The sequence below is a fragment of the Amblyomma americanum genome, chromosome 1 (genome assembly GCF_052857255.1).
Source record: "Amblyomma americanum isolate KBUSLIRL-KWMA chromosome 1, ASM5285725v1, whole genome shotgun sequence".
Classification (NCBI taxonomy): Eukaryota; Metazoa; Arthropoda; class Arachnida; order Ixodida; family Ixodidae; genus Amblyomma; species Amblyomma americanum.
In genome coordinates, this window is record NC_135497.1 from 97,937,015 (window position 1) to 97,962,048 (window position 25,034).

A 25,034-nucleotide genomic window follows, 5' to 3' on the forward strand; every position below is an offset into this window, starting at 1 on the left:
AAGCGCGCACAACAACTAAAATTTATTCTGGCACAAGGGCACATAAATACATTTCATGCACATGCTCAAAACAATGAATTCATTGCCACCGGCTGTGTCGCATGCTCTTTAATTTCTTGATTAGTTCTAACTCCTCACTTGACAACAACACCGAGGGTGTGCTTGCGCTCTCGTCTTCACCAGCCTCCCATATCTCAAAGGAAGCCGCCGCGGTGGCTGAGTGGTTACGGCGCTCGGCTGCTGGCCCGAAAGACGCGGGTTTGATCCCGGCCGCGGCGGTCGAATTTCGATGGAGGCGAAATTCTCGAGGCCCGTGTACTGTGCGATGTCAGTGCACGTTAAAGAACCCCAGGTGGTCGAAATTTCCGGAGCCCTTCACTACGGCGTCCCTCATAGCCTGAGTCGCTTTGGGACGTTAAATCCCCACAAACCAAACCAAACCAAACCATATCTCAAAGGCTTCTTTTATTTTCTTTCTTGTCCCTTGCACGAGCTGAAATGGTAGTCCTTTCAAAGTAAGGTGAACATTTCTGATTTGCACAATGGGGTGCTTGTCCTGTGTCCGTCGTTTCAGTTGTCGGTTTTTCTCCGTGTGTAGCGCGTTATTCCCATCAAGTGAAAGGAATGTCATTAACGAATGTAAGAAAAAGGGAAGGGCCAAGCTTAACACCTTTGGGGTTGACCGAGATTCCAAAAAAAGAAAGGCACGATGAACAAGCGTTAGCATGGGCCAACTGCTCTTAAGTGGCTAGGATCACTTAAATCCCACTCAGAACAGTACAATGCAAGACATTATTTTATAAAGGTTTTTATCGCATGCTTTCTCAAAGAGACTAAGGAGCAATTGTATGTCACGAAGAACGAAAAGTTGGCTATTACAGGAATGCTTTTCAAAAAGCGTACCGATCTGGAAGGAACAATTTAATGGGCCACAACAATCTAGCAGTGTGAGAGTATATAGTGTTTTTCACGATTAGGAACCCATGCTAGTCATGGATATGGTGCAATGATTTGGTGCTTGTGACATTTTCAGAACTAAAATATTTACCGCATTCTGCTGTATGCAGCCATGCCTCGTCAATATCCACCCTCTGATATGATGGCTTGAATTATGTACAGTTTTTCTGGGGATGAAACTTTATCAAAGCATGCATGCCTTAACATGGAAACTTGCTGTTTGGACAAATGACATGGCTTAAATGCACAAAGCCGATTGGGACCAGCATATTTTTGTTGTGTAATATGGACTGCAATGCGAACGTCTGGACTGTGGTAACCAGATACTATAACATAGTGCAAGGAGTGTTAGAAGTGTTTGGCGACAAATACAGACTGGATCATAAGGCTGTTGCACCGTGGAATTCCCCTCATGCCACTTGCAGCATAGCGTGCAGTTTTTGTTAAACATTGAACTGTCAGGCACGCCGACTCTCTCCGCTTGCACTTTCAAACAGACAAAGCACTTCTCTTTCTGGTGTCAAAATCATTGGCACTGAAAGGCTCGGCGACTCATTTCCTGGCGCACTTTGTTCACTGCACAAATTAATTAATTAAGCCGCTCGCTGACTGTATAGCCTTGTTGTTATAATCTCACAGACGTTTACTTGCAACAGTAATTTATTGTTTTTTTTAAACAGAGCACATGACAAGAAGAAAAAAAACTACTCGAGTTAAAGCATGTCGGCCACGAGGAGAACTCAGCACAGGTGCAAAGCAGGGAATCTTCAAATACATTCCAAGCAGTAAGGAAATGGGTTGAAATTAAATGTGGTCTCAACCTGGACAGGTCGATGGCTGTTCGTGAAGATCGTCGCGCGAATAAAGAACACCTGAAGCTATCACAAACGGCTCCAAATACACACACCGCGACACCGGCACAGTTACGTCTTGCGTACCTGCTCGGTCAACTCAGTGTAGACGGCGACAAAACCACTTGGAGGAAGCTTCCGCTTGCCGCTGTCCCATACAGTGAAGCTCGAAGTCGCTGTCAACACTCGTAATAGTCACACGCGGCCAATATTATGTGTTTCTCGGCAGAGCTACCAGCTACTAGGCCTAGTTTTTCACTCCGCTTCGCGGGCGGCCATCTTGCTGAGGGGGCGCTGCCTTGCGCCGGTGCGCTGCTACGTCACGGGACAGCAGCCAATAGCGTGATGCGACCATCAGCTCGTGCGGAAAAAAGTTGAACCAACTTGTGCGCACAGGCGGATGCGTTCATGCGCTCCATTGTTCGGCGCTTGCGCAGCCTTTGCGCACTGTCGCAACGACGCGTGCGCATGCGGAAAAAAAAAGTGAACGTACAGCACCCCTTAACCGCTACACCAAGAGGGGTATGAGGACTCCCAGGGAACTATGAATGTAAAGAAGAGAACGGCGCTCCGCATATTTGGGAATTAACCCATTACGCTATCGCGTCATACCACCCTTAAGTGTCTTCTCCATTTTTTTTTCACAAGAGCTTTTGCATATATTTAATCGCGGTACAGTTGCGAACGACAAATAAGACGGACACAACAGCCGCACACTATTAACTGATGTATATCTTTTCTGTCCACGGAATAGAAACGGACTTTTATAAATACATAAAAGGTTCAACAAGAAAAGAAAAACGAAGAGAAAGGGAGACAACGTCCCATGAGGTTGCAGCCATTCTTCCAATGTTATCTCTCGCACGTACTACGTGCGCGGTAAGAGACGCATATACACAGCGAAGCGCCAAGAGCCCGACTGACACAATCACCATAGATGATGTAGTAAGCTATTAAGCAATTACGTTATTTCTATCTTGATTTTAGAATTCATATATGTATTTAACGGCCACATTTTCGGGGCGTTAAAGGTAATGTTCGGCGGAAAACCCGACGTCGTTGGGACTGGGAAATTTTGATTGGTCGAGAGGGCAATGACGTAGAAAAACAGTTTCACCGAAGATAGCAAAGGTGATCAAGCGGAATCAAGCAAGGCATGCTGTGCCTCTTCACCACTGAGCAACATTCGTTCAGAGGGATAAGCCTTGTACGAGCACCTGACACCACACAGTAGGCGAAATTCATGACAGGAACACTTCGTTAATTCAGTCACCAATTTATATGCACGATGTTATGTCATAAAGCAGTGTGTGATGGCAACAAGCCTGTCGATGTCTGCGGAAGTGTGCACCAGGGAACCCCAGAGAGGGACCCTTCAACGCTATCGCGTCGTACTAAGTGTCCCCCAAGCTTTCACCTCTCTTTGTCTATATATTTTTTCTCTGTCCGTCCACATCGCAAGAAAAATTTAGAAAATAAAGCACACGCGGAAAGGTACAAGATTCAAGCCCACTCCGTTTAGATGCCAGTATGGGTAGCGGCACCGCGGCGCGCTGAGGCCATTCGAGTCGACGCGAGCAGACGGCGCTGCTTCTCCTTTCAGTTGTCACGAATGTCGAGAAGCTTATGCAGAGGGAACCTGTCCTGAAATAGCTTGCAGTTACTGCGACACAAACAGCAGCACTGTTGTGCGCTACTTCAGTACTCGGTGAAGCAGACGAAGGGCAGCAAAGATTTACAGAAGCGGGACCGCACGAGAAATTTCATCCTGTTTTGAATGCACAGTATCCTCAGTAGCATATCGCATGCATTGTATGCTTTCTGTCATATCGCACGCGTTTCTTTTCTCGCTTAATCTTTCGTTAATGGTTTCGTTTTGGTTTTTTCCTTTCTAGTATCTTTCCTGTGCTTTTTTTCTTTCCTTGCACCCCACCGCCGAAGATGAGGTCATTCGCGTGAAGAAAAAAACCAACCGGTTGATAGTGAGCACCTGTTCTGTCCGTAGGTGGCTATTTGTGCATCACAGTTAAGTACATAAAATGCGTTAGGGACTTGCTCAAATCGAAGCCTTAGTAAGTACCCCGGGCACAAGAGCGCTAGTTTGACGAGACGTCACTGATGTCGCTGGAGTGGCGTCCGTGAGTACAGGCTGGTGTATGGTATAGTGTGCGGAACCTTACCGGTTGCAAGGCTTGAAGAAAGCTGTGTCGATTATCCTGTAGAGGAAGTCGAATCCCGAACAGTTATGAAGCCGTGCTCATCCTCTGAACGATCAGCGCCTGAATGAGGGCACCGTTCCTTAACTGACAAAGCGCCGTTGGAGGAACAAGGCATCGCTAAAGAATAAGGCAGCAGGTAGGGGTAAGCCGATTGTTATCGGAGTTGTGCTGACGGCTGGTGTGTTTGCGTGCGCTGTACTGCATGGTCGGCTTGCGGAGGGATTGACCGAGGCCTTGGAGAGCTGCTACAGTAACTGAGGGCTGCCTCTCTGAGGTGTTCGAGCGTCACAGTGGAGCATGTTGAGGCCGTCGCGCGGCAGAGTCGCCTTCAAGAGAGCGTAGCGTTGGGCTTGTGCGGTCACAATGTGACGTGAAACCGAGCCCCAACTTGCGCCGGCCACGAGACGCAGTATACTGCTGACGGAAGGGTGGGGACTCGGCGTCCGCGTACGCGCGAGTCATGGATGCATTGTCAGTGTGCCGTTCAAATGAAGGGCCTCGCTACCACCAGCAACTGGTAAACCCCCTAACTATACTGCAAAATAACAGCGTCGTGAAGTAACAAGGGCGTTGTAACTGTGAATATTTGAATGAGAGAGTCAAGCTTTATTTTCCACCTTCGAAAACGGGATTGACCGCAGAAGAAAAGCTACGAACACGTTGCTTGAATGGCGTCTGTGGGCTAGTAAAAGTAAGCGCTTAAAATAAAATGAAAGTGGTATACAGTGCAGCGCACCCTGTACAGCACAAACATTTGTGAGAACTACACAATTTGCACGTCAACAAAAACCCCTTACAAAGCAAGAAACTCACCTACAAAAAGAAAGAGAATGCAGGGCCGAGACGTCATAAACCTACGAATAAGTCTAAGTATCAGGGTGATGTTTTTTTTTTTGACGAAATAGAACTCGAGATCCGTAAGTGGCGAGTGAAATGCGCATACATAATCAACCAAATGTTACTCTGTCCAAGCAAGCCGCCGCGGTGGCTGAGTGGTTATGGCGCTCGGCTGGTGACCCGAAAGACGCGCGTTCGATCCCGGCCGCGGCGGCGGAATTTCTCTGAAGGCGAAATTCTAGAGGCCCGTGTACTGTGCGATGTCAGTGCACGCTAAAGGACCCCAGGTGGTCGAAATTTCCGGAGCCCTTCACTACGGCGTCTCTCATAGCCTGAGTCGCTTTGGGACGTTAAACCCCCCTAAACCATAAACTTACTCTGTCCAAGCATGTTTCTTCTGTGATTGGTGGTGAAACTATACTACGTAGGGAACAAACGCACAGGATGTTCCTCCGCCTGCGCTTTCTGCCGAAGGAGACACCTTGTTTAGGTGAGCTCTGTACTTGTGGTTGACTGCTGCTAAATTTGCACAGGGATCTTGTCCCTGATTTCGTTGTAAGTGAGCGCTCAACGTCAGCCGTTTGCAATATTTTTCGATCAGACAATTAAAAGAACCCGACCAGTACAAAGAGCCATTAGTGAAAGCAAAGGAACAGGAAACATTACCTTGTAGGGAGAATACAGAGCCCCAGTAGAGTTCGCTCGTCTCGCGCTGGAAGGGGATGTGCGGAGAATGCTTGGAGAGTAAAATTACACGACGGTGCTCAGCCCGAAGCGCGTTTACTCCAAGCCTTCATGCTCAGTTTTCTCCTCGAGCACCACACCCCTCTGAAATCGGAAATCGCACTCTGGAGGACTTCGCACGAGAAGCAGGTTTGGAAGAGAGAAAGAAAGAAAGAAGTAGGAAATCTGATGCTTATCGAAGACAGTTCGTGTTTTCTTCGCACATGAGGAGAACAGAAAAAACAAGACGGAATCACCGACTTGGCTTCATTACAACCGCGCAAAAAAATCAGAGATAGAATTCGCAAAGCTTTTCGCGAGTATAATGACGGCTCCCGATAGGCTTCGGCCAGTAAAGTCGCTGATGTATACCACCAACTGCTCCATTCAACAAAGGTTTGCTGATGGGCTTCCTCGTGGAGCTTTGTATGGCATTCTCAGGATACAGCTCTAGAGAAGTTTTCTCCCACAGTGCTAATTAAGTCACCAGTGTCGCAGCAGTTCTGAAACGCGGCAAAACAACGTCACGGTATCGCACTGTAGCTCCCCAGTGGCATGCAGACTGCATTCTCAGCTTCGACGCAAATACACCCATTGTAATTTTCCACCTTGAACGATACGTTGCACCAAGAAGCGCGTAAATCCGATGCGCCATCGTAAGCCGCAGAGCGACACGTGTAATCGACAGACGCGCGTGTCCCTCGATTAGGCCGGCAAACGGGAGTCGCCCACACGAGCGGGCACTGCACGGGCCACCGCGAGAGCGGGCGCGCGCGCCGCACGATGACGCAGGACAAATCCGAGAGAAGCGTGCCACTAGTGGGCGCCTGGCTCGGCACCGTCTTCGTACCGCAACCAACACGCCGCTGCTGAGCGCACCCGCTGTGCCTGTGCCGGATGGCCGGCACCGCGTCCGAGCGAGGAATGCCCGCCGAGGTGTCCCGGGTGTCCGGCACCAGCCGCAGCGCGTCGAAAATGACCAACCCGACGCCGCCGAAGGACGTCGCCCAAGCAGCGCCGCCTCCGGAGAACACCGAAGGTATGGAACAGTGCCTCGTAGCTCGCGGTGCGCGCCACGTGTTCGCAGCTCGCCTGGAGCTCTGCCTTCTTCCTTGTCTTCCAGCGAAGAAGCTAAGCTTTGATCCGGCGGCTGAAAGTTTGGCTGGTAGCCAAGTGTAGCTGGGCTTCGTGTGTGTTTGTTCCTCGCACAGGAAGGGCGCATTGGCCGGTTTCTTCCTCATTGGTTGTTACGTGGACCAAACAAATCTCTCGATGTGTGCTTGTGCATTCGAATCTATCTTCGTCACAAGACAGGTCGACCCGCTATTTGCACTTCAGAGATCTACAGTCGTCTACGCGCTGTGTCTAATTTAGCTGTAGTCGCCTCGCCCTCCGGAAGCAATACCTGCACTATAGCTGATTCAAGCTGGCTGAAACTGCTTCTGACGATATCAAAAGTACTTCTCGTCAGTACACCACCCTCGGTGCATGTATGTAACGATGATACAAAACACCTGGTTCTGGCGGGCAGCACTCACCATAGATCTGAGTTCCGGGCACTCGTGACCCGGCCAGAGGAAGCCGACGTCGCACGCGTGCGGTCGGCACAGAACGTGACCCTCCACTCGTCGCGTTCGCCTGCGCGCCTACAGCGTCCCGTGTCTGGCAAGCGAAAGCAGTCGACGAAGGCTCGTGCGTACGGGGAATAGTGCATGCACTCATTGGCCGAGCTCTCTACTTTTCCGTGTGCACGGACGCGAAGCTGCATCTATGGCTGTCAGTATTTTATGCTGCTACGGCTAGGAGGAGGCGATGACGTGCTGGAGGCAGGGACATTTTATGGGGCGCCGCTATATAGATCTAACACGTCAAGCGGACTTGTGGTCGGCTCTGCCGATGTCCGTGGAGCAGTCTGGACTGCTTGGCTGTGTGACCACAGAGAAAGAAATTTTGACCTTCACTCGATAACCACTCCCAGTCTACATTTGGAAAACGCGGCCAGTGCTCTTGATACGCAATCGTGGTAGTTTGCTTCGAGAAGTGCAAAAAAAGTGTTCCGAATCTTTTAGAACTCACCGTATCAAACGCCTGTTTTGCGTAGTCTGTCGATCCGCCAATGCCGCTAGTTGAAAAAGGTCGCCACGTTACCGAAGCTGCAGACAAAAAAGAAAAGTTTTCGCCCTTAATTTTGTGCGCCGATCATGCGTGGCAAGCGGACGCCGCTGCGCTTATGCGACACGACCGCATCGCATGCGCTATACGAGAGTATTTCACTTGAGTCACGGCTGGAGGACGAAGGATTTCCCTCACACGGGGTGTCCGATTATTGTATTACCGAAGGTGCTGATCACTTGTGACAGGTACATTTCTGAGCCCATTAACAAGTAACAACTGGTCGCACCTTAAGCCAGCTTTTCAATCAGTCACGTTACCTGGGCGAAAAGCCTTTGCCATCCCCATAATAGTCAGTTTTAGTATAGCGTACGCAAAACCTTTGCGTATGTAGCGTTTGTAGAATGCGCATGCGCAGAACGCTAAAGGAAGCTTAGCGTTAGCGTACGCACGCAATTTTCTGGAAATAGCGTATCGTTTCTGCGGGGCTTACGCGGAGGCAACATGGCGGCACCCTGCTTGCCCGCTTCGGTTCTAAAATACCTCGTCGTTGCGTAATTCGGCGCTCAACTGGCTGTAAATTGGTTGCATTCGCTTCCGCTTCTTGTTATCTCACTCGGACGCAATGTTATATGTGATAAGTTGTCGGTAATTTTGAAATAGCAGTCTATTTTCAAGCCTGTAAGCCTAACAACAAACTTTACACTGTCGTCATGGCAACGGCCGTTTGTGTCATTTTTGTATGGCTTGAGGGCATAGCGTGGAAGCTGGAGGAACCATCTGCAAGTTCTAGCCACCCTACATCCGCCAAAGAAATAGCAGACGACAAAAAGCGCGCGATTTGCCGTGGCTTAGTTTGGATCAAATCGGCCTCAAAGCTCTTTTTTTCTGACGTGTGGTGGCGCCAGGTACTCATCCAAACGTGGCTGAACCTGTGTGTTGTTTGTCCACTGAGCGCCTGTTGCGGAACGGTCCGCAAACGCTCAGCTAAAAGCGTCGTTCGCGCTTTGGATTTAGCGTGCTCAACAGTCTTTCGTGTTGCGTACGCAAACAACGCAAACGCTATACTAAAACTGCCTAATAGTGAGACTCGCTTCACATTCAGCTAGAGTACTGCGCTGAAATAAGCGGCTGATAGCATTTCGCCAACCGCATCGCGCGCGCTCTGCTGAAAGCAGATCCGATAAGGGGGGGGGGGGGGGGGGGGGGCTCCATTTAGAACAGAAAAAAAGAAAAGAAAGCGCAACAGTTCGATGAGGCTCCGTCGGAAAGGACCGGCCGTACAGAGGGCAAAACACATGTCTAGAGCGACCGAACTGTGTGCTCTGCAGCTTCCGAAGCCGCTGCGACCGGGAAGGCAAAAAAAGACTATGAAATTCTGCGAGTTTAACTGCGCATGCTTACATCCACACTATACGAGGGTAGTGCACGTGTGTGAGCGTGCTTGAGAATTTCGCGAAAAAGATGGCATTTACACCGCATCGGCGTCGGAATGTTCGCTGAAGCGAGATAACGCATCACCCCATTTTTCTGTTGTTCTTAACAAGATAATGCTCTGACCGACAACGGCCACTGCGCCGTGCTCGTGTACAGATCCCATGTTCTAAAAGCCGGCAAGCTAATCGATCCAATTTTTAAAATCTTGTTTGTCCCGTCATATCTGTGGCACCTAGCCGAGCTCTCCCGAGGTGCTCAAGAACTATGTTGAGCAGCCGAGAGTTAACCCTGCAGCTCATGCGCGGTGCCGGAGCCTAGATTTGGCCGTGAGAGAAAAAGAGGGAACTTGTGCGTTCCAGATTCCGCACCACAGGGCATGCCTCGATTTTTACTTTCTGAACTGGCCGCATTAGGATCCTTAGTGATTCCTGCAGGTATGGTGGGTTTTCAGGAGAGCAAGCTGCCGGGCTAGTTGATGATGCATGTTGTTAACTAGGAAGTGCAAAATACCGGACGAGGGACAGAGTAATACCCCTGTCACCCGGACACTGTAAAGGTACTTTGAACTAATGCTCCATTACTCTAAGGACGAACGCGCGCTGCCACACGGACGCGCCAAAGGACACCTAACTCAAAGGAGCTTTGAAGCAATGCAGCTCGAGTTGGTCCTTTGAGGCTTCAAGGGAGTACTCTCTCTCCCAGCGAGTTAACAGCATAAATAAATTGAGAAAAAAGAAACGTTCAATTTTCATTTTATAATTTCACTTCATAAGGTCAGTGGTGTTTTAAAATATCAGATCATTTGTTTTGTGGCAGTCTCACCACACTATACTCTCGTTCCAGATATACGAGCGTCACCGTAGCCACGGTAAATATGCCGCCATGTCGGCCATGTTGTTTGTTGTTTGTAGCGAGTAGCGACGGAGAGCAGCTCGTCACATCTGCGGTGCTGTTGCCACTAGACTCAGGTCGCCACTGCTCGCCCACGATTATCGCATGGCGAGACTGCACTGCTCGTTTTTTTTATACAGTTTCGTGCTTGTTTTGTGCTTGCGTGCGTGCGTGTGTGCGTGCGTGCGTGCGTGTGTGTGTGTGTGTGTGTGTGTGTGTGTGTGTGTGTGTGTGTGTGTGTGTGTGTGTGTGTGTGTGTGTGTGTGTGTGTGTGTGTGTGTGTGTGTGTGTGTGTGTGTGTGTGTGTGTGTGTGTGTGTGTGTGTGTGTGTGTGTGTGTGTGTGTGTGTGTGTGTGTGTGTGTGTGTGTGTGTGTGTGTGTGTGTGTGTGTGTGTGTGTGTGTGTGTGTGTGTGTGTGTGCGTGCGTGCGTGCGTGCGTGCGTGCGTGCGTGCGCGTGTCGACAAAATGAGTGGCGTTGAGCCTGCGGCGTCTGGCAGTGCCAAACCGATAAAACCAACGCCTTGCATATAGCCAGTGCTATAAGCAAGGCGTTATTCGCCAAGAGACGCCGCCTTATTTCACGCACATTTCGCCTTGATAGCGCAAGGTCCACGGACGACGACAAAACCACACTCATTGCAAGCGCAATTTCAAATTTTCTCTGGTCGTCGCGTGGATCGTCACTCATTTTGATGGAGACCGCCGAACACAAGGCACACCAGAAAAACGTAACCACAAAAACAACGATCGCAGGGGCAAAAGAACTAAGGGGAACAACCGAAGGTTGTTCCCCTTGGTTCCCCTTGGAAGCTGTGCCTGAGCCAGACTGAGCGAGTTGCGCTCAGTGTGGCAGAGCACTGTGATGTTATGCTCTGTACTTGGAAAATCATGTCATTATTACAGTTAAAATTGCGTTGCTTTAACATAATACGGTTATAAAACTAAGTTACCAAAAACAATGTGACATTTCTGTATTTACATGTGCAGTGAGGTTTGCAATTTTAATAACGCTTTTCGCCGATGAGGGCGCTAACAACTTCTTGCGAAGGTCGTTCCGCAACCCTGTAGCACGGACGAACTCCCTTGAAGTAGTGCTCCTTTGGGAGCGTAAAGGAGCATTAGTTCAAAGTGCCTTTAGAGTGCCCTTGTGACAGGGGTATAAGGGACACAAAAGCGCTCGTGAACCTGTTTTTGTGTCCCTTACTCTGTCCCTCGTCCGGTATTTCGCGCTTCCTAGTTTACAACATGGTGGGTTTTGTAGTCCTCACTCCAACGTATACGAGATTTATCTAACAAGGCCAGTTTCAATCTTGTCATTGGCGTTGTAGTACCGTATTAACCTAATCTACTCGGCACTTAATAGCAGTAGTCTGGCCTTTTGGGAAGGAGAAGAAACGGTATATTGGTCTAAGGATGTAAAACATCGCTCTATAAATAGCATTCCCCTTCACCCACCTCTGCGGAAGGTCCAAGACATGAAATCCCTGATATGCGTTATTGCATAAACCTAGACAATAAGCTGAACGGCCAGTTCTATTGTTTTTGAGTGTTGACGTGTTTATAGAAGCCGTCCAATTCACTTTAAGTAGCAGGAGCTGGGAGAGAGGTAGCCCAGTTCATCAGAATAAGAATTTCTGTGCGCACACTGGGACCGCATGCATGCGCCATTATACTCGGCGCGTGAACCTCGTCGGTACACTCCTCTGACCGGATAAGCACTCGCAGCACTACAGCACTCCAAAGTGGTCTAACAATACCGGGTTACGTTACCTGTGCGATAAGTTAGGGTATGTAACAATGGACATTTAGGAGGTGACCTCAGTGACGCGCAAGCACAAAGCTGACGAGATAGTGAAGTGAGTCAGAGCTCTATTCATGAACGAAGCTGCCGACGCGGCTTGGAATAACTGTGGTGATCTCACGCGACGCACAATAGGCACAAAAGAAAGTCGTGCGTCATATACTTGACGTGCTTCCTGTGGCGCAGGCTTTGTGACTTTAGTGTAATATATCCTTGTCCTTTCTTTTATTCGCGTTTCCAATAAATGGTTTCACCGTATAAGTACCATAATTACTATAGAAGACCATTTTCTTTCAACAATGGGCCCGAATTCTATCTGCCACCACCCATAGTTTTTTTTTATTCCGCATATGGGTAAAATGCAGAACGATGTCGAACATGAAGCGAAGCCCAGGAACTGGAGGCGCGCAGTTTAATTTTGTTTTTTTTTTCCCTTGAGTAAAACAAGAATGAATCTGACAAAACGTTTAGTGTCGAAGGACGACAAACTATCGGCACATTGTTCTGCGCAATGCACTATCTCGCAGTTTTACTTGGACCGTCTGTGCTCAGCTGCTAAGCAGAGGTGAAAACAGAGTCTGTTTCTTTCGAACTCTACTGCCCTTTGCCCACGTGTGAGCTAATAACCTGTAAAAATTGTTGCTCAACAGCACGGTTAGTTGACAGTTATCTAAAATAAAATGCCACGTCAACTTGCTTCGATTGCCTGGTTGGGCAGTTACTAATGCGTTAGCATTAGAAGTGTCTGTGCAAGCGGAAATGGCCACCCCCGTCCCGCGTGGCGCGTGTCATTACGAACCTTTGCATTCCTCCTCGAATATAGCAAACTTTTGTGCGTTAACCTCGGATATAACGAACTTTCGCCTGTCAACCTAGGATATAACGAACTTTCGCGTGCCAACCTAGGATATAACGAGCTTTCGCGTGTCAACCTAGGATATAACGAACTTTCGTGCGTTAACCTCGGATATAACTAGGCGCTGGACTTCTCGATTTTTATTTGTCAAAAATTCGATGGACTTTTTTTCTGTCTTTATATCAGAACGCCACTTTGTTTGTTTGTTTTTTTGGCGAATATTTTCTACATACGAATTCTCGCTTTTTATCTGCGAAAACTATGATGTCCCTGCGCGGTCAGAAGCCGTACAGTATGTATTAACTTTTTTTTTTTTTACACTAGCCGCTCATGTAGCAGTATGTACGACATAAATGGCCCTCTTTAAGAGCTGTGTTTGCAGAAGAAAGTCTTACAGTCGTAACAGAAAGCATAAATGCCGGAGTTAAAACGATTAGGCCGTGAGACAAAAACGTAAATTGAAACTTAGTTCTTGACTTTCACAATGTGGTTGCACTCTCCACTAAACTAGAGCACCGCGCACCGTATGCTCCGCGTGCTGAGGCAGCGATAGAACTGCTGAAGCCAGGACACGACGCCTTCGTGACGTTTATGCATGGTTTCGCATTGACGGTCGCTTATTACGGTTCCAAAAGTTTTCAGTGTCCTTACATGCAGTCGAAAAAACTACTTAACGAAGCGACGGCCCCAAAGCGGTGATAGGTTTGAGCAGACGGCGCTACGCTATCCAGTAGAGCTTGGCTGAGTGGTCCAACCTTCCTTTCTGCAACGACGCGTTTGAGTTTGCGGTTCAGTGCCTCATAGCTCGGCCACTGTACTAAATTCATAAGCTATCTTTGTCTCATCGCGTTCCTGGTTCCAGCGCATTCTTAATTTTCTGCTGTGATAGCCGCTGCGGTGGCTGAGTGGTTATGGCGCTCGGCTGCCGGCCCGAAAGACGCGGGTTCGATCCCGGCCGCGGTGGTAGAATTTCGATGGAGGCGAAATTCTACAGGCCCGTGTACTGTGCTATGCCAGTGCACGTTAAAGAACCCCAGGTGGCCGAAATTCCCGGAGCCCTTCACTACGGCGTCTCTTATAGCCTGAGTCGCTTTAGGACGTTAAACCCCCATAAACCAAACCGAACCAAAACTATTTCGGTGCGGTCACGTAATCCAGTCGGGTGAAGGGTTGACATGCGAGAGGACGAACATGTTTTTTCTGCTGACAGTACCACGCGACTGCATCGCATGACAGATGTACAGTACAGCAATACGCATTCCGTAAACTTTTACTGCCGATGGTACATGCAGTGCTTCTTGCAGGCTGATTTTCTCTGAAAGTCAGATGCGAATAGGCAGCAGCTGTCGGCGCTGGTGCAGCAGTCTGCCACTCTATGACGGCCGCATGTAAACAAGCTCCTCATTCGGTGATTTATGCCGAGTGGGCAAGTGAAATGACCTGATTAATATTTGTGTGACCACGAGACATTTCAATAAGGAGAGATGGAAAGCTTTCGATGATTTTATTTTCCATGGCGCGAAGGCAGCGTGGCCAAAGGGGCTAACGTATCTGGTCTGCTCGAGGTGGGAGTCAAAGACCCACGACAGCAGGCGTAAGTGAAGCCGTATGTGTTTCAGCAGCATGCGTTTATTTCGTGCAAAGTGGTCAGTGGACGTGCTGCCGGGTTCATGTTGAAGTCTTCCATTGGTGCCCGCGCTGCAGTCGATGCTGCGGGTGTTTGACGCCACCCGCATCATCGCCTATCATTTGTTTATCCGAAGCACGTACTCATTTCACAATACTAGGCTTCTCGGCTTCGGCTATAGACGCAGTCTTGAAATCATTTCTAAGTCACCGCCTTCTTCCTCCCAAAAATGCTGTCTCTTATAAGACGAGCTCCGATATGTCCATTCCTTTTTATTGGTTGATCAAGGCTAGCACCTCAAGGCGCCCGCATTTGCCGTTGCGTAGCAGAACATCAAACGATCTCACTGCGGGAGATAAAGGGTTTGACTTGTTTACGCATCGTACTGTGCGCAGCCGCGCTTGTCAAAGGTGTTACACGAGACCCTGGCGATTGAAACCCCGCATCGTCCTTGCAGGCTCTGTAGTGGGCTGGCGAGTGTGCCGCGTAACAGAAAATTCCTGCAGGAGAGTGGTGACTAATGGAGTGTCTGTTCCTCAGGCACACAAAATGTTGGTCCCCATATACGCGAATATGCGCGACCGGCGGCTGGCGAACCTGGCCAAGGCCACAGTCATGACGACCTTCTTCCTCTTCGTCATCTACTCGCTCATGGGCACCTTCGGCTACATGGCCTATGGCTCGGCCGTCAAGCCAGACATCATGCAGATGTTCGACGCCTCGAACCCCTGGGTGCTGTTCGGCATCGGCGCCCTCATAGTCAAGATGGTCACCACGTACCCGCTACTCGCCTTCTGCGGCCGGTGGGTGTGTCCTTCTGGGCGCCGCCTTCCTCGTCTCTCTGACGTTCCGCGCTCGCACCGGTCGTGATCAATTTTGCGGCAGTGATCGTACGGATGAAGTATGGAACAAAAGAATTAAGTGTCGCTCGACGTTCTAGAGCGTGTTTTAACACGTTGACATATGTGAAAGCTACTCCCTCCCCCTCGTGCCACAGTTGTAAAACTGGACAGTGCATTAAAACTCCCCCTCCTCCTCCCCCCTCCCCCAGGCCTCAGACTGTCCTTTCCAATGGATGAATGAATGAGCGAGAAAGAACAAAATCATTAGATTGTGGTGGTATAATCTAGATTTGCAGGTAACATTTTTGGACACGCTGCTTTCAGGAGGCTTTGTTGTATTTAAAATTACGACTCGCAGCTTAAATGCAGTCGGTGAGAAGCACTGTTTCTGCGACGTCACCTGTGTCTACCTCCGAGCTGCTGTTAGCTTACAAGTAACATTTGTGTAGCTCTAGCAGGTGCCTCCATAGAGGACACCCTTCTGTCACTGTGGGCCACAATCTTCTGTGCTTGCCTGCAGGGGAGCCTTTGATGGCCTTTATGCTGAGCTTACCAAGCTTCCTACGAAGGAATTCATCGAAGGCGAGCCCCGTAGGCGCATCTACATCACCACGGGCTGGTTCCTGACCACCGTCGCCCTAGCCACTTTTACGTCCAACGTTGGCGTCGTGATCGAGCTCCTGGGCTGCTTGGCAGCTGCCAATATCTTCATTTTTCCGGGTAGGCCCTTGCTGCTTCTAGGCCACGCGGAAGTGTGCAGGATTATTTTTCGCTGTAATGGCTGCGCCTTGTGTAACGTTCTGCGGCTTTTGACATTGCCATAGGTGTTCGAGGGTGGCGTTCTGTGCTTTCGTCACGAGGTCTTGCCGCCTGCAAGTTTGTTCCGATGTTGCTCTGTTGGGTGTCGAGACCACTGGACGCGTGGCATTGCCGTAAATTGGTGACAGACAGAAAGGTTAGCGGGAAGTCAGCTCGATGCGACATTTAGGACCTGATTCTCGGCTCTCAAGGCTGGAATGGCGCAAGCGACGAGCCTGGCTTATGATGCTGCCGTTTAATAATTGTCGGGTGCAGGTTGTAGTGCGAGGTCAAAGTAGTGCGGCCTTGCTTGTACCGCTAAAGTATCACGGGTGGCGTCAATCGAAGCGCTCCCTCGAACGCACAGTTTCCAGTTCCGCCTCAAGTGAAACGAACTGCAACTCCTGCAGACGTGCTTATTTTCCGCCGGCATGACTGAGCAGCACCATTGACGTTGAAGTCACATGCATGTGATCTCGAAATTTCTTTGCCAAGCCATGCGGCTCTACCTTGACGTAACACGCTTGCTTGGAGGGCTCTGCCTCTTGGGCGTGTTCCACCAGCAAGAGAAGTTCGGCCTGAAGCGGCCTATGGTAGTGTTCGCCATCGGCGGCCTCATGGTGGTCATCGGCAGCTTCGTCTTCGGCGTGGTCTTGCTCGATACAATCCTGAACGACATCACCAAGGGTGGCACACATCATTTGCTTTGCACCTGAGTGCCCTGAAGCCCTCTCAGTGCCAGTTGGCAGTGTACATTTTGTATAGGAGTGTGATGAGTGCGCCCCCTTTTATATTGTCTTACATTGGAAGATCTGTAACTTAATTGTTGCATGAACATTTGTTTTAGCTTATTTGGCACATTTTTTCTCGAAATAAATGTGATCTCGGTTACAGTGTACATGCAACCATGAGATTCCACGGTGCCTCCGCCTTCATATGTTTGTTCACGCATTGAATTCACGACCAGCGCATCTCAGCGGTCGACCGCCTACATTCCGTCTGCAAAGGCTACTCAAATGTCTTAGATTCCTGCTCAGTCTCTTCAGTGGATGGAGAGAAATGTCCACAAGGCACTCTGGCAGCTGGGTGCTGCCAGCGTGTATGCGCCTTTCACCACTTAAGCTGGAGGTTTACACAGTCAGCGCTGGCCGAAATCAGAGCTGAATGTAACCCTGGTGAGGGAGGAAGCAGAAATGAACAGTAAAAGCGTGTCCGGGCCTCCTGAAATATACTCTTCCTGCAATATACCCTTCCTGATTGTGTCCAAACCCTAAACTCTCAGTTCCACCTGTTGAGCGCCTTTTAATGATAATCATTCAAACTATTCTCGAGCGTGCTCTTTATTCGACCTGCAACAAAATCGTAATTTGCAACTTTCGTTTACCCGCCGCGGTGGCTCAGTGGTTAGCGCGCTCGGATACTGATCCGGAGTACCCGGGTTCGAACCCGACCGCGGCGGCTGCGTTTTTATGGAGTCAAAACCCCTGGCGCCCGTGTGCTGTGCGATGTCAGTGCACGTTAAAGATCCTCAGGTGGTCGAAATTATTCCGGAGCCCTCCCCGATGGCACCTCTTTCTTCCTTCTTTCACTCCCTCCTTTATCCCTTCCCTTACGGCGCGGTTAAGGTGTCCGCCGACATATGAGAGAGAGATACTGCGCAGTTTCCTTTCCCCCAAAAAAGCCAATTATTAACTTTCATTTCCTTTTGTAGCAAGTTTTGTTTCCGTTGAATGTAAATTACCTCTGCGAAAATTTCACAAAAGTGTGGCGCGCCGCCACAGAACTGGTTTGGCGAGAGTGAAGACCAAAGGTACCACGAAATTGATTCACACCTTTTCACAAAATAGGCGGCAGCTTCCAAGCTACGGCAGCCTTGCCACGCAAAGCACGCAAGAAAAGTGGACTGCTTAAATATTGCCTTCAGCACCGAGATTTCATTAAGGAAGCTGCAAGAGACTGCTTATTTAGGAGACAAACAGCCCGGAATTAAAGCGTGGCAGTGCACCTGGACCGCCCGCTCACGCTGCCATATTGCAACGCGTGATAAGATTGGGGACAGTATGAGACGGGAGCAATATTGAGATGCGGGAACAGAGCAACCCAGACTAAAGAGGAATCTCTGGTTAACATTTTGGAGAAAATTGATTTGGGCGAGGCATGCAATGCGTAGAACAGATTCAAGCTGTGGTCTGTTAGGACAGCGCAGCTAGCTTAGTGCCGGGAGGCGGTTGGGTTAATGAGAGGTCGGTAAATTTCCAGGGATGCATTGACCGCACGTGGCTGGCGCAGGACGGTTGACTGGATGTCGGTGGATGGGGCATTTGGCCTTGGCCTACAGTGGACATAACCAGGCCAATGGGGATAAAGATGTCCGGCAGACGCTTCGCATGTTCTCTCGCTGACTAAGTGCATGGGGGCTAAGCGGGTGCTCGCTGCATAAGTGGGGCGGGGGGGGGGGGGATTTTCATTGTCCACAAACAGTAGAAGCCTTAATTATAGCACGCGCTTCATGCCTCTCGCATAAAAAAATAAATATTAAATGCACCAAAGCGAGATAAAATGTCATCGGTTTTGTCGCAACCTGAGTTTGTTAAATTATCCAGGAATAATTGCGCGCGTATTACAGCAACATTGTGGCAGTGTTTACACCTAGAGGCTACAGTAGTAGCCGGACTCCAGAGTAGCTTATTTGAGACATAGGACCAAGTTATTGGAAACTGCCAGAGTAATACGTTAGGGAAAGGAATGTCGGGTGTCGTTTTTACCTTTTAGTATGCACTCTCTAAGATAGCAGTGTGAATGCAGGCGTTCATTTATTCCTAATTTTAGCCTTCTCGTGCCCGCCATGTTCGTAGGTCCACCCTCAGACGGACGCCTTACCTGGACAATGAAGCTCACCTATGTGTTTGAGCGTCCACTTACGAGGCCGCATAGGCAGGATGGTATCGCTATCCATATCATCCAGGCGAGCAACTTAGATGAAGCATAGTAGACATCTGCTTACACCCGCTTTCATCACGTATATAATAATAATAATAATAATAACAATAATAATAACAATAATAATAATAATAATAATAATAATAATAATAATAATAATATTAATAATTGGTTTTGGGGGAAAGGAAATGGCGCAGTATCTGTCTCATATCGTTGGACACCTGAACCGCGCCGTAAGGGAAGGGATAAGGGAGGGAGTGAAGGAAGAAAGGTGTCGTAGTGGAGGGCTCCGGAATAATTTCGACCACCTGGGGATCTTTAACGTACGCTGACATCGCACAGCACACGGACGCCTTAGCGTTTTTGCTCCATAAAAACGCAGCCGCCGCGGTCGGGTTCGAGCCCGGGAACTCCGGATCAGTAGTCGAGCGCCCTAACCACTGAGCCACCGAGGCGGGGCTCACGTATATCGACAATCCTATCTTTAAGCGCATCACCGGTACAGTCGCAAGCAACTGATCTCACTTAAAGTTCATACCTCGCGAGCGAATTAGTCTCGTCATACAATAGATCACTGAAAACCAGCGTGGTCTCTGCAATCAATCTATACAAATAGACTTTAGTAATGATGTAGTTAATATCTTAAACCTGAAACAACACTCCATATAGATACGGAGTGCGATTCCCATAATCGATCGCCGCTATTGGAGTAGCGAAGGTGAATACGAATACGCTTCCTTGTGAAATAGAGAACTGTCATTTTATGCAGGTTATAAAGCCATTGCAACTGCACTACCTTTTTTTATGTACATACAGGTGTCTTCAGATAAGTACGGTAATTGAGGTTCCATGCCCATTTTTTGCTTTCGGTTACGTTTTTATATGGGACGGGAAAATGCGGTGACAGAGAAATAAACCAGTTTTGCAAGAACGCTGTAGTTTTCTAGGAAAACTATTGTTTATCACAGGAGTTGGAAAACGTTGCTTTTGCGATTGTGCAAAATCACGAGTTTGGAGGCCCCAAGAAACGAAACAAAATTTTACGGAACCTGATTTTTTTTCTGTAAATGCATGTAAAATTTTGTGCCGGAAATCAACAAGTAAATATTTTCTTTTGAAAAAAAAACGTAAATATCATTCAAAAAGTTTTGCGTGCCAGGAAGGACACCTTCTAGGACGGTAAAGCGGCAAGGAGGAGTAAGAACTTGATGCTGAAAATTTTCTTCTGTTTATTGGTCCTTCCTACTACCGTCAGAGAAGATTCGTACTTCTAGGGCATCGTGTTTCTTTAGGCAGGTGTTAAAATCTTATGAAATTCTAAAATTTCGCAAAATGGCCAAATTTCGCTCAGATTAAAAAAAAACCTCATTGCCGATTTTGTTTAAAATTTCTCTGAAGGACCTTTAGTACTGGTAAATCTAGGTTGTCAATAAAGTCCTCCGTTATACATTTTTAAACCAAAATTAAATGTCCGTCGCAGACCATATTTCATTCAGTAATTATTGCTAGATATTCGTTAAAGAGTAACGGCGGTGAATTCGACTTCAAACTGAGTTAAAAGCCGCTAATAAGTGGTTAATGATTATCAACACTAACAAAACATCATTAGTACCTTTCCACCGAAGGCACTCTTACCCTCTCTAAATTGTTATTTCTGGCTCGGCTGCCTTCTTTGTTCTCTTGTAAAATATCGCGGCATTAACTTGCCACCTCTTGTGGCCAGATCACACATCTGCAGTCACTAACGGCGGCAACCGATGCCTTGGATTTCTTCGCCGTCATTTAAAACTTGCTGCCTCTTTGCCGAAATTTGCAGCCCGCTTAACGCTCGTTCGGCGAAAATTAGAATACGCATACGCGATTTGGGAACCAACATCAGAGATACCTTTTTAGTACTCTTGAATCAATACAGAATTAAGCGGGCTGCCCAGTTCATTCACCAGGGCTATATCTACACTAGCGCATCTAACCCGAGGTCACAAGCCAACCTTCGTGCTCTCGTTCTATGCAGTAACATGCCAAGCTTAGTCTGTTCCACAAATTTTAATCATTCACAACAACCAGCTCCATTATCCCTCCCTCACATCGAACTTCACAGCGTATCAACCACAGCAAAACTGTTTAGCTGCCGCATGCGAAAAAGTGGAATCCCGACTGCGAAAGATTGGAACGGTCTTCCCACTGAAGCCGAGCTCCACACCAAACCGCAACGTTTCAAGAATGCCATCGACAAAACCGGCTGCTGATGTACGACGCCATATCCATCATGTCGTACCCCGTACCTGGGGCCCTTGAGGTGTACTCTGAAATAAATATCGTCTTGTGAAAAGCCCGTCTTGTGGCGGCAACCTAAACACGTGCACTTTAAACTTTGCCGTGTGTTTTCCGCGGCAGCAGGGCAAAACACTACGTGCTCGCATTAGAACACACCTTCATTGCTAATCGTAGTAGGTGCACACATACTACGTGGCGTTGGCGTCCAAATGCAAAAGCCTGCTTTCATTGCGTTCCGCGCCCTGGATAGGCAGCGCGCCCTCCCTGCCACCCTGGGAGGTGTCATGCAGTTAATGGTTCGGATCGCGAGAGATTGATCGCCAAATGAACGCTGCGGCCTAGCTATTGCTGCAGTGCCGCATGTGAGCGACAACGCTGTCAGCGCCAATGCATTCAGGCCACATCTCTCTTTCACCACCATCACATGTATCAAAGCACGAATAAGGCGTCCGCATATCCAGGGAGCCAGTTATGCGCCCTTCCTTTGCTCAAAGCCATCGCCGTCTAGCACATTGTCAACGCCAATGAATACAGTGAACGCCGACATATTTCGCTTTGTATATCCTGGATTAGCTGAGCTAATCCACATCAATTCTTTAGCCAAAACCAACAAGGCAGCATGATTTGCTTGTCGCTTGCGTAGTCGAGCACTTACGGCTTCCCTAAAGTTCAGAAAGGACATGGAAAGGGAAGGCAAGGGATCTCCTCTACCTTACAGAGATTCTGAACTTGAGGCGTGGAATAAGTGGGCCACTATACCAGTGAAAAGCAAACCATTGTGAGTTTGTCACGGATCTCCCCGGAGAACACTCGGACCGCAAGAACACTCGGATGGGTGGCAACAGCGCTGGAGACACCCCTGGCCGTAGCAGGTGGTAGCGTCCTCAGTTAACTCCCGGGAACGGGCTCAGGAATGGCAGGAAGTCGACGATGCAAAGCCGTAGAACGCGAGCTCACCGGAGCAGTAGCCGGCGTCGCTCTCTTCCAGCCGAAGCGTCCCTGACCAGCCGGAGCCTCCGCTTCTCTGTTCTCCCCCCCCCCCCCCCCGTGTCTCTGTCTGTCTGTTTCTACCAGGAAGAAAGAAAAGGAAAGTGCACAGGCCTGCTCACTGGCTCAAGCCGAGCCACAATCGCTACCACGTGCAGATAGAAGGAGAGTTGAAAGATGGGATAGAAAGACAGGATAGTAAAGACGCGCTAAAGACAAGGCCGATCCCGGAGGTAGTGCAATACCGGGCCAACCGGTGGCGGGAGTGAAGCATCCTTCAAACTCTCCGCCACATTTACAAAAATAAGTCCAACTTGGACCCGTAACAGATACTCTACGGGGTCCGGACAATCGCGCTCCCTCGCCCTTTTATATGTTGTTGTTGTTGTTAGCCTATCAAAAGATGGCACATACCCACACTGGGGGATCGGTCAAGAATCGGGTGGCTGTTCACCTGAACGCAGGTAATAAAAAGGAAAAGCACGTGGGAGCGCAACACCGGTGAATTGTTCCTCATGAACAGAAAGGGGATGAGAGTTTTGATTTAAAAATTATAAGAATAATAATAAAGAGAGGGATTAAATAATAATGATTAAGTCAAAATGTAATAATTGATAGAAAAGAAATGTTTGGAACGCTTAGCAAGGCAGTCGTTGAGATTCTATCAGGAAATTTAGAACAGCGGTACAAACAGAGCCCCGCCGCGGTGGCTCAGTGGTTAGGGCGCTCGACTACTGATCCGGAGTTCCCGGGTTCGAACCCGACCGCGGCGGCTGCGTTTTTATGGAGGAAAAACGCTAAGGCGCCCGTGCGCTGTGCGATGTCAGTGCACGTTAAAGATCCCCAGGTGGTCGAAATTATTCCGGAGCCCTCCACTACGGCACCTCTCTCTTCCTTTCTGCTTTCACTCCCTCCTTTACCCTTCCCTTACGGCGCGGTTCAGGTGTCCAACGATATATGAGACAGATACTGCGCCATTTCCTTTCCCCCCAAAACCAATTATTATTATTATTATTATTATTATTATTATTACAAACAGATCTGTTGCTGAACCCAAATGTGCTGGCGACAAATGATAGCAAGAGCGGGCTGCTCAAACTATAAGGCCAAGATGCTGCAAGGGCTCCTCCAGCAACCTTTTTCTCAGAGAGTTGAATCGGCGACAATATAGCCAAAAATGTTTTATAGATTCAGGCTCACGGCAAAATGCACAAAGGGGAGAGAGCGCCAAACCCGACCTGTGTAAATAGAAATTTAGAGGGGGGATGCGGCAGCGCAGCCCCGTCAGTTATACTTCAAGCTGCCGAGAGCAACAAATTTTCCTGTTCCAATAATGTTTAAGGTGCTCATAATCCGCCGATTTTAAAAGTGATGTGTCTTGCGTGCTTAAAAACGCACGTCGCCGAAATCTAGATGCTGTAATATAGGCTGTAGCCGGGATGATTGGCAACACGGGTCCGCTGAGGGAAGCCTTTGCGAGATTGTCAGCAATCTCATTTACTGTCACACTGCTGTGACCGGGAACCCATACTAAATGAACAAGGCTCAAATGCGGAGGAAGTAGGGATAAGAAAGTTGTTAAAATGGGACCGTGAACATGCGCAGTGAGGGACGAACACAAAGATAAAGAATCAGTAATTACTGCAACTGCTGTAATAGAGGGGTCTAGCTTGCGTAGAGCAAGTACAACTGCTAGAAACTCTGCTCTAAAAATAGGGGTGAAATCTGGAAGGCGCAGTGAAAAGGACCAGTCTAAATGCGAGCAAAATATTCCCACACCTGCTTTTTCATTGCATTGCGATGCGTCAGTGGCTATTGCTATATCTGTAGCAATAGCCTTTTACAGCTTTGGCGTTAGTCCACGTAAGTCTTGTCGTCGTCTTCTCCTTCTCTTCTCCGCCAATCATCTCTCTCCACCTCACCGAATGCTTTTTCTTCATCTTCTTCATTCTTCGGTTAATCCACGTCGTCTTCTTCACACCTCTTTCCTTCATAATTTTATTTTAGACTCCTTATTATGTGTGACAGTTTTTTTTTTTTGGCAAAGGGTGCGCTCGTTAGGGCTTCTGCATGCCGAGCGTACGGACGACAAAAAACGTTCGGACGCCGCGTTTCTGAAGCATCGTAGTTGGCGAATGCGTCGTGGCCGTGTATTCCGTAGTGGTTCAGACAGGACGCTGAACTAGCACCGGCTATATCGCTGGTCTGCATACATCACTTGAAAATACGAGCATGACAATCTCATTCCGCGTGGAACAGATTCCGTAATCTTTGGTTCGAACTTGCTCTTCTCTATCTAAAGTGTTCCGCATGAAAGCTCGACATCGTTGCGCTGTCCGTGAGCAGCCGCGTTGGTGCTTTCTTTCTGACAGACGCTAGTGCACGGCCAACAGAAAGTGTCGCGTTTACACTATTTACAGCGTACGCAACGCAGTAAGAGATGCGTACGCAAGCTTACTGCGTACGCCCCAACTATAAAAGTATCCAGTGTCTATTGAAACGTTGCTGTAAACGTTTTGCCCCAACCGAAATCTATAACCGCTTTGGTGATGGTCGATGCGCATGTATCGTGATGTTCTCTAGTATGTTAGCTTCGCTTCGCTAGTGCGAGTTAACAATTAAAACTTAACTCCATTGATCTTTAGTGCCCTGATTTAGTGCCGCGCTGAGCACGAATTGCTTGTAATTCAAGAACAGACGATGAAGTCGCCAGGAAGAACGAAAGGCAAAGTGGGATCAAAACCAGGGAGGGAGGCGGATGAGGCTCAGAATGCTGTCCTGACAGCCGTCTGGCGGCGTCCTCTTGCGACCGTGCGCTGCATCCGATGACGACGAACGCGGCAAGAAACGCGACGCATGAGCTGCATACACGGGATGATCG

At 48.7% G+C, this 25,034-nt stretch overlaps 2 protein-coding genes across 2 annotated transcripts in view; both read left to right on the forward strand.

The window, feature by feature from the left end:
- The first annotated feature begins 6,426 nt into the window (after positions 1-6,426).
- The window catches only part of LOC144134366 (sodium-coupled neutral amino acid transporter 7-like), a 61,563-nt gene continuing 42,955 nt past the window's right edge, over positions 6,427-25,034 (forward strand). Inside the window, exon 1 of the mRNA XM_077667299.1 lies at positions 6,427-6,626. Within this exon, the coding sequence (XP_077523425.1) occupies positions 6,485-6,626 (142 nt within the window). The 5' untranslated portion in view covers positions 6,427-6,484. The remainder of the gene's footprint in view (positions 6,627-25,034) is intronic.
- LOC144134354 (sodium-coupled neutral amino acid transporter 7-like) lies at positions 14,856-16,850 on the forward strand. Its single transcript, XM_077667284.1, has 3 exons — positions 14,856-15,115; positions 15,675-15,874; positions 16,487-16,850. Exons 1-3 carry the CDS (start codon positions 14,862-14,864, stop codon positions 16,666-16,668), a joined length of 636 nt encoding a protein of 211 aa, XP_077523410.1. The 5' UTR covers positions 14,856-14,861; the 3' UTR covers positions 16,669-16,850.

Coding starts and splice junctions, on each gene's coding strand:
- LOC144134354 (XM_077667284.1), top strand. CDS start 14,862: ATGTTGGTCCCCATATACGCGAATATGCGCGACCGGCGGCTGGCGAAC. Junction 15,116..15,674: donor CTACTCGCCTTCTGCGGCCG/GTGGGTGTGTCC, acceptor GCTTGCCTGCAG/GGGAGCCTTTGATGGCCTTT. Junction 15,875..16,486: donor CAATATCTTCATTTTTCCGG/GTAGGCCCTTGC, acceptor GCTTGCTTGGAG/GGCTCTGCCTCTTGGGCGTG.